The sequence below is a fragment of the Benincasa hispida genome, chromosome 4 (genome assembly GCF_009727055.1).
Source record: "Benincasa hispida cultivar B227 chromosome 4, ASM972705v1, whole genome shotgun sequence".
NCBI classification, from domain to species: domain Eukaryota; kingdom Viridiplantae; phylum Streptophyta; class Magnoliopsida; order Cucurbitales; family Cucurbitaceae; genus Benincasa; species Benincasa hispida.
In genome coordinates this window covers 61673005-61681959 of record NC_052352.1, presented here as the reverse complement: position 1 = coordinate 61681959, position 8955 = coordinate 61673005, and the positions used below count along the sequence as shown (strand labels likewise).

Sequence of the window (8955 nt, the reverse complement as noted above, 5' to 3'; positions counted from 1 at the left end):
ATTCCCCGCGGGGAATCCCTGCCCTGATCCCCATGGAGAATTTCACGGGAATGGGGAATGAAATGGGGAGTGGGGACGGGGATGGGGAATGGCATCCTCGGCCCCGCCCCGCCCCATGGACATCTCTAGTCAGTAGTTCAAATTTTGATGGATAAATTTGAGATCAATTTCAAAATTACATGTATCGTTAAACTAAATTAAAAGACATAAAAGTTGTCAAATCAAATGACACCAATTGTCTAAACATTGTGCTATTAGGTAATGTCAGCTAGTCTAATCAAATTATGCTAAATGCTGATTGGGCCCAAAGCTAAGTTAGCTCGTGCTTACTAAAATAGATTGAGCCAAATTTAAATAAAGTCAATTTAAAAGTATTATGTTAACCTCCTAAAAGTTGGGCAGAAATTCAACAAGCTCAAACCCATACAGGGTCTCCAAAAAAACTCAATAAATAAAGAATGTCACCATTTATTTGGGACTCGGAGATTGAGAGTGGACAATTTGACATTTAAACATTTCATTGCATTTGAGTCAGAGGCCGATCCAAGAAGTCCATGGATCAAGAATATCCACAAGCTTATGAATTAAAGTGTCTATGCATTCGAGTGAAGTGAAGAAACAAAAAGAAAATTAAAGAATGTAACACTTATACTATAAAATAACCAAAACAATTTCATCTAGTATGAACAATAACATATTAAATAAAAATGAAGGCCCTATTTGGTAACCATTTGGTTTTTTATTTTTAAGCCTATTTCATTTACATTTCTTACATTGATTTGCATATTTTTAAAGTACAATAATTGAATTGTTAACCAAATTTCAAAAACAACTTTTTGAAAGCTACTTTTTTTTTAATTCTCAAAATTTGGCTTGGTTTTTTAAACGATTGGTGAAAAGTAGAGATGAAAAAAATATTCATAGACTTAATTTTAAAAAATAAAAACTTAAAACAAAATGGTTATCAAACGTGACTAAATATTCCCATTTCTAGTCTGCATACTTTCAAATTAAAAGAATTTACAATTGTTCTCAAATTAGAAACATGTAAATATGTAATAGAAAATATATATTTGGGGGAGGGAGTGAGATGTTTTATTGGGAGTATAATTGAAAGTTCATTATACATTTATATTTAAAACCTAACTTGAAAAAAAACTATAGCAATAAAATAACCATAAAACAACTGTAACGTTTCCATTAAAATAATAGTAGAAAACCCAAAAACCCCCCATCTAAAGAAGATGAAGAAGAAGAAAGTAAAATAAAATAAATAAAAAAGCGACTTTTTCAGCCTCTCAGGGCAGAACAAGAACGAGGGAAGGCTTTGAATTTGGAAATTAAAAAATTCTTCAATTGCGTGAAATCCGTTTCCAGCTTTATCTTCTGAATCCTCGATCATACAGAAACCCCAAGAATTTTCTAGCTTCAATTTTGACTCTAAACCTTCCTCTCCAGAATTCACTCTGACCGGAGCAATTCGGAACTGCAATGGTCGATATTTCCGATACCACCGCCGGCAACGTTGAAGGCGACGGGAAAGACGCACCCTGCACCTCATGTGACCGGCAAACTTTACTCCACCAGTCCATGGGCGGCGGTAAAGGTATTCAATTCTCCCTTCTCATAATTTCGTTGTCCCTCGATCAATTTCACGTTTCTGAATTAGATTCCTTCGTCTCCTTTTCGAGAATTGATGTTGAATCTGTTGATGCAACCGATGATTCTTGAGGGTTTTGATTGTTTATGGAACACAGGACAATATGAAGCTTGAATTTAAGTGTTTTCTGAAATGGGTTTGCCAGATTCGTTGATATTCTAATCATTTATCTGTTTCCCTCTTTTGCACTTGAATTACGGCTTTGACCCGTTGAAACTTGAAGTTTTTGTTACCTTTTTTTTTGGGAATCGGATTCTACATTTGATATTTTCCAGTTTATTACGAATTTCTTGAGTGGTTTTCATGTTTTTTCTTTGTGTCTTAGAAGGAAAAGTTTTTAAAACTGATGATGATATTCCCTCTCTGGTTTGATAATCAAGAATTTTGACTGTTTCTTCTTTTGCATAGCGGCTGATATTCTTCTGTGGAAACAGCGGCATGTTTCGTTCGGCATTGTTGTTGTTGCTACAGTATTTTGGCTTCTAATTGAGTACTCTGGATTGCCATTGTTGACAACATGTTCGGATGTCTTGCTGATTTTGGTTGTCCTATTGTTTCTTCGAGCAAACTATGCTGCATTCCGAAACAAGTATGGCTACAGCTGACTTATGTTTTGATTCATAATGAAGTTCTTGCATATCATAAACTTTGCAAAATACTTTTTGCTTATACTGTTTTGTTCTTTCCAGCAGATTATGTGTTTTCCCTGTTAGCTTTTCTTCATTTTTCTCTCTGTATGCAGGCAACTTCAAACATTACCGCAACTCGCTCTGTCGGAGGAGTTTGTCAATAACGTTGCAGCATCGCTTCGGGCAAAAATCAATAACACTTTACTTATGGCTCATGAAATCACACTTGGCAATGATTTCAAACTCTTTTTCAGGGTTAGTATTTGAAGCACCACTAAAGGCTTGCTTGAATGATCATATATGTGATTTACACTGACTCCCAAATCCTATTATCCTATATTATTGGATACTTGAATTAAATGGGCAAAACTGAAAAGTATTAATAGGCTTTTAAGTACTTTTCCTCTGTAAATAATAGATCAACCATTTGGATGTGGCAGTGAATGTTTACAGGACAGTTTCAAGAATGCATAAACTTAATATTCACTTCAAGAGCATAATGTTGGCTTGCTACTTCTTTGTTTTTGGCTGCTATAATATGAGTAACCTTGTAAGCACCTTTTGCAGATGGTGATCGGTTTGTGGCTTTTATCCGTCATGGGTAGCTACGTTTCTTTCTTCACCTTTGCATATATTGGTATGTACAAACATCCTAAAACACTTACAGTGACATATCTTTAGTTTGTATACGTTTCATCTGTTGGTGAATTACAGCAATCAACCACTTAGCTTTATTTTGATCCTCATCGATTATTAAACATTCATGGAATTTTGTTTGTTTCGTCCATTCACCATTTTCTTTTGTGTTTCCTCCTTACAAGAAATGAATACTATCTAAAATTTCCTTTTCCAAGTACTTCGCATTGCCATGACCATCATTTTCGTGCTTTTCACTCAGTTTACTGATCTAGCAAAAAAAAAAATGTTATTGCCCCCCTTTGTAACCGAGTCTTCTTAACCTGTGATGTCGATTTTTGTCATTTAACTCGATGACAGGAACAATCATCTCGATAACCATCCCCGCCTTGTACAGCAAATACGATGAACATGTTGACAGATACTGCGGAATGATCCGCCAACAATTTAGAAAGCATTATAGAGTGATGGATGAGAGTGTTTTCAGCAGACTCCCTGGTAGTCTATCCAAGGATAAAGATCAGTGAAAAATCCTGTCTTTAATTTTTCTATAGTTGTACTACACCACAGGAAAATTGTAATACAGTTTCATCACAAATGAATGCCCTGTTAACTGGATTCTTGAAGGTTATTGCTTGGCCATGTATTGCATACCCAGGTTTAATGATTTCAAGTCAACCATTCTGGATCAGCTATCACATATTTTTGTTTTTAATTGCTAGAAGAAAATGTCATTCTTTTAATTGTTATTTAACTTTATATTTATGAATATTTTGGTTTGAAACTTGTAAATGGGGCAAGCTTTTGAATCTGGATGGTCAAGGTCTAATCCTGAGACTGAATTCCTTTTGGGGTTTCTGCATAGAAGGCCTAAAAAAAGTCCAATATTTCATAAATATTTTAAAATTTGAATTTTTTTTTTTTCAAAGATGACAGGTTAATTTTGGACAATTATACCATTTTTCATTTATTTATATTCGATTTATATATATATATTCCTATTTTCGAAGCCGTTTAACGAGGATGAGATAGACATTTATTATAGAGAGAAATGCATTTAATATAATATTTCTCATTTATCAATTGGAGAGAGAATGTATTTATTGTGATTTTTTTTCATTTTTCAATTTAAAAAAAATGTATTCAAATTTTATTTTCTATTTTCACGTATCCATTTTTTTTTTTGACAAATTAATGATTATTTTAGATATATCTTAGAATATTTCGACGGAATCATGGTTATTTTAAATATACTTTAATATATGAAATATATCACAGTATATAAATCTTCATATATTTCATTTACACCATAAAATATATGTCATATATACCATTTAGGTAGTCAAAAATCAAAACAATCAAATTTTGTATATATCATAATACATGAAGCCATATATATCATAGTATATATAAAAAATAGTAAAAAATAAAACGAACAGTTGAATTGGGTTCGTCGTCGCCTTTTGTCTGCTTCGAATCCGTTGTCGTTGTTCATTTGCTCCAAGTCCACCATTATCGTTCGTCTACTCCGAGTCCTCCATTGTCATTCTTGTCATCCCATGCTCGTCCCGTCATCGGATGCAACCCACACATCAAAATGAAAAAAGAGAGGAAGAAATGGTTTTGAAGCATGGAGAGAGAATATATGCATGGAAGGAGAAAATGCATGGGAGATAGTAATATATACATACATATATATAACGTAGATGAGAGCTAAATTATAAATAGGAAAATAATGAGGTCAATAGATCTATTAAAGTGATATGAACCTATTTTTAAGAAATCCCCTATTGTAAAAAAGAAATATATATTCTACTTTGGTTGGGCTAATGGGCTTTTTTCTATTTGCACCATGGAGAGGAAACACGGGCTGTTTGGTTTAATTGGAAAACTAATAAATATATATATTAAATTTGGTTCGATTCAGTTAGGTTCTTTATGGTTTTTTTAGCTATTGAACCGAGAACTGAACCAAATATGTTGCTTTTTTCAGGCAATAAGCCGAGAAATCGTTGAAAATTAAGGGAAAAAAAAAAGGTTCGGTCTGGCCCAGTTGGTCCATTTGGACCGAATTTTGCACACACCCTTATACTTCATTATGGATCTTAACACCACAAATCACAAATAAATGAAAAAGTTTTTGCCTTGTTGTTTATTAAACGAACTTATTTGGTCTCCGAACAGTTTTTCATTCTCACATCTCAAATGGTTCGAGGAAATGAACTTTTGTTCTTTACTTGTCCCGTAGAGATGGCAGCATTGATACAATAGGGTGAGGTGAGCAACAATGCCAATAGTAAGTATAGAGTAGGGAGAAGAAAGGGGAGGAAGGGGAAAGGCAAACAACATATTAAAACAATGTATTCAATCATAATTTTCAATGTTATGTATGCATTTCAATTGGTTAACTAACCATCAAAGGGGTTCAAAAATCATTTAAAAGCATTATAATAACTTATAATTCAATTGTATCTCATTAAAAATGGCATGATCAAATAGACACTAACTCTAAATTTCGCAAACAAAAAATGTCACTTTTACAAATTTTATAAATAATGAAACAAAAAGAAAATATGAAGAGATAAAAATAGTTATTTCTAAAAACACATAACTCGATACGTACTTTTTACTACTAAGAAATTATGTTAATTAAAATGTGTATTTTAAAAATATAAAAATCATAAATGAACAAAATATAATGGCAGTTTGGTTTAACTTATTAATTTTAGAAAAATGCAATGTTTACTGATTTTGAAACATGTATTTTAAATATATATTTTTTAAAAAAGAGTTTAAATAAAAATAACATTTCTTAAAATCTTATTTTTCTTCAATCCAAAATACCAATTCCAATGGTCTCCAAAAATTAAATTTAGAAATAAGAAAGGAAAAAAAAAAAAAATGCAATGGGCCAAGCCACCTTCTGCTTCGTCTCCATATAAAAGGATCACCACCCAATTCATAAACCCTAGCCGCAGTTTTCTGATTCTCTCGTTCGCTCGTCCATCTACGACACTACAATGGTAAACCAATCCTCATTCCTCTCTCTGTTTCGTTCTCCTCTAATATCGCTGATTTCTCTTTTGGTTTAGACTTTTAAGCGCAGGAACGGTGGACGCAACAAGCATGGACGAGGACACGTCAAATTCATCCGCTGTTCCAACTGCGGCAAATGCTGCCCTAAGGTACCTAGGGTTTCTCCCCTTCAACGCATCTCTTTGCTATCGATGTTGCTCGATGTATTACCATCTGAATATAATAACTATCGATTTCGTCACATTCACAACCGGGGTTTTACTTTCCCTTGTGATTTCTGTTGGTATTCTGGGTATTTTCAGTTATCTGTGTGATTTTGGCCCACTGTTTCGTATAGAATATCTAGTTACGTGATTTCTTATTGGCGCGAATAGGACAAGGCCATCAAGAGGTTCCTTGTCAGGAACATTGTTGAACAAGCAGCTGTTAGGGATGTTCAGGAAGCCTGTGTCTATGATCGTATGATCTTGTTCTTGAACGTTTTTTTCCTTTATCTTCCAATTTTGCAATTTCTGAGTGATAATTTCGACGTTTGTTTTTTTTATACAGAATACACTCTTCCCAAGCTATATGCCAAGATGCAATACTGTGTTTCTTGTGCCATCCACTCTCACGTTGTGAGGGTTCGATCACGCACTGACAGGAGGAACCGTGAGCCTCCACAGCGCTTCATTAGACGCAGGGTATATCTTCGATTCAACTTGATTTTCTTTCTTGCTCTTTCGTTTGATTAGTTTTCCATGGTTGATATGACTAATTATACGAGCCCGTGTATGGTTAGCTTTTTCTTTTCTATTATATTTACCTTTTCCAGCATTTTCCAATGGATGATTAGCTTCTCATTATTTATTTTATTTTATTTTGCGATATGGCTGCTAAGAATTGGGTCTTTGAGTTATGTAACTACTGTCGTTACCCAGTGTTGTATGGTCGGTTCATGAGCCTATTGATACATGTTTTGTGCTGATTCTATAACTTCTTTTTACCAAGCTTGCTGTTTTCCATTATCCATTTTTGTTATTGTCCATCATGATGAAATAGCCTTGAAGATTCATATGTAATGACTGTTGTGTTATTCTTTGCCCTTGCTTGTTCATAAGTCTCACAATTTCAAATTTGAAGGTTGCTAATTCTGTTTACTTGGTATTTAATGGAGCTTGAGTAAACAAGTTTTGCTGTTTAGATAGTTTATTTACAAGGATAATTTATGGTTGTGTGAAGCTGCGCTCACTCTATTCTGAATCCGTTTCTATTGTTTTTTACAAGTACAAATCCGTTTCTATGTTGGTGCTTATTTAATTGGTTTGAATTCTGTTCATGTTTTCTCAGGATGATGCGCCAAAGCCTGGACAACCAGGACAGGCCCCTCGTGTTGGAGCTGGTGGAGCTCCTCCCCGTGCTTGAAGGAACCTTTTATGTGCTATTTAATTTTCTCATGGTTTCTCAAATTTCGTGGACTTCAATTTAATTAGGATTTTTCAATATATTTTGAGGGCTTTGTTTTGAGTATCGAATTATGTTTACTTCTGAAATCTGATCAATTTTGTATTTAACAGGGTCTACTACTTGGACATCTTTTTTGTTTTCTGTCACGACTCTATGATCTATCTATTGTTTCTCGTAAATCTTTTATGTTTTGTTTCCTATTCCGATCATTTCAAGAATTTTTATTTATTCAGTGGTTGAGAAATAGCATTCTGTTGGTTGTATCTTTGTGAGAGCTCCCCGCCTTCACACAATTTAAAGCCGTTGACAAGTCCTGTTGCTGCCTCCTTTAAATGATTGCCCTATTATAAGTAAATGTAGTTTGCATCCTCGTGAAGTTCTTGCGATTAGTAACTTAGTTTTGGTTGTATTTGAGAAAGTCTGGATGTGATTGGCAGTGGCTTAGGTAAGAACAATTTTATGAAGTGATTGGCGATAAGATAATAGGTTGGTTGATAAACATGCAAGACCGGAATCAATATTCTTTTATGCTATTACCATCCAATGACTTGCAATATTATATATAGTTTAAATTAATCTTAGTTGAAAAAATATTATCCCTAGTTAATTTTGATTATTGGAGTGTTGATGATGTAGTGTAGCTCTTTTTTATTCTCTTTCTTAACATTCATGATCTCTTGTAACAAAGAAGATGTGTATGGTTTGGTTTGGTCTGGTTTTGTGTAAAATTAATGACCAAATTGAACAGGCACGTTTGAGTTTGGGTTTGGTTTTTTGAATCAAATTGTCAAGGCTCAGTTTCGATCGGTTGGGTCCAGTTAAAACCAGCTTATTTCCTCCCTTCCGGGCTCGCTGTCCCAACTCATAATTCATAGTAAACTAATCTTTTGTATTTTCTTTTTTACTGAAATCAGGCTGTGAGAACTGTCATACGCAAGGCTGTGTAGAATCATTTTTAAAAAATAGATCAGTTATCGGAACTTAGAAAGTAGAAGAAAAAGGAGGGTTTGTCCCTCCATGGTACGAGTTAGATCTTTACAAAAAAAAAAAAAAAAAAAAAAAAAAGAGAATTCTTCATAGGAGGCCTATTTCATAAAAAAAAGAAAAAAAAAAAGGAAAAAAAGAGAGATGAATTTAGGGTTAATTTTAGATAATTATATTCTTTTTCATTTATTTATATTCGATTTATATATATTTTTCTATTTTCGAGACAAATTTAATGATGAAGAGAGAGTACATTTACTATAGAGAGTAATGTATTTAATATAATTTTTCTCATTTATCAATTGGAAAGAGAAAATGTATTTACCGTAATTTTTTTCATTTTTCAATTTAAGAAAATACATTTAATAAAATTTTATTTTCTTCACGTATCAACTTATTGATTTTTTTTAATGAATTAATGGTTATTTTAGATGTATAAAAATATTCAAACCAATATATGAAATATACTACAGTTTATAAATTAAATATTAACTCAAACTAATATTTTAAATATACCAGTATACAAATTCATAAATTTCATCAACACCGTAAAATATGTATCAT

The 8955-nt window shown here is 33.1% G+C and overlaps 2 protein-coding genes across 2 annotated transcripts; both read left to right on the top strand.

Annotated features, from left to right (window-relative positions):
- The first annotated feature begins 1207 nt into the window (after positions 1-1207).
- On the top strand, positions 1208-3576 carry LOC120075896 (reticulon-like protein B16). The gene is made up of 5 exons (XM_039029635.1): positions 1208-1606; positions 2069-2249; positions 2403-2544; positions 2857-2926; positions 3286-3576. Exons 1-5 carry the CDS (start codon positions 1492-1494, stop codon positions 3450-3452), a joined length of 675 nt encoding a protein of 224 aa, XP_038885563.1. The 5' UTR covers positions 1208-1491; the 3' UTR covers positions 3453-3576.
- A 2241-nt stretch (positions 3577-5817) lies between these two features.
- LOC120075199 (40S ribosomal protein S26-3-like) lies at positions 5818-7586 on the top strand. The gene is made up of 5 exons (XM_039028402.1): positions 5818-5948; positions 6018-6110; positions 6336-6420; positions 6511-6644; positions 7291-7586. Exons 1-5 carry the CDS (start codon positions 5946-5948, stop codon positions 7363-7365), a joined length of 390 nt encoding a protein of 129 aa, XP_038884330.1. The 5' UTR covers positions 5818-5945; the 3' UTR covers positions 7366-7586.
- Positions 7587-8955: the final 1369 nt, after the last annotated feature.

Bases quoted from the DNA above. Each gene is read 5' to 3' on its own strand.
- LOC120075199 (XM_039028402.1), top strand. The intron at 6,111-6,335 runs GTACCTAGGGTT...TGGCGCGAATAG, and splicing joins GCGGCAAATGCTGCCCTAAG to GACAAGGCCATCAAGAGGTT. The intron at 6,421-6,510 runs GTATGATCTTGT...TTTTTTATACAG, and splicing joins GGAAGCCTGTGTCTATGATC to AATACACTCTTCCCAAGCTA.
- LOC120075896 (XM_039029635.1), top strand. From the start codon at position 1,492: ATGGTCGATATTTCCGATACCACCGCCGGCAACGTTGAAGGCGACGGG. The intron at 1,607-2,068 runs GTATTCAATTCT...TCTTTTGCATAG, and splicing joins GTCCATGGGCGGCGGTAAAG to CGGCTGATATTCTTCTGTGG. The intron at 2,250-2,402 runs GTATGGCTACAG...CTCTGTATGCAG, and splicing joins TATGCTGCATTCCGAAACAA to GCAACTTCAAACATTACCGC.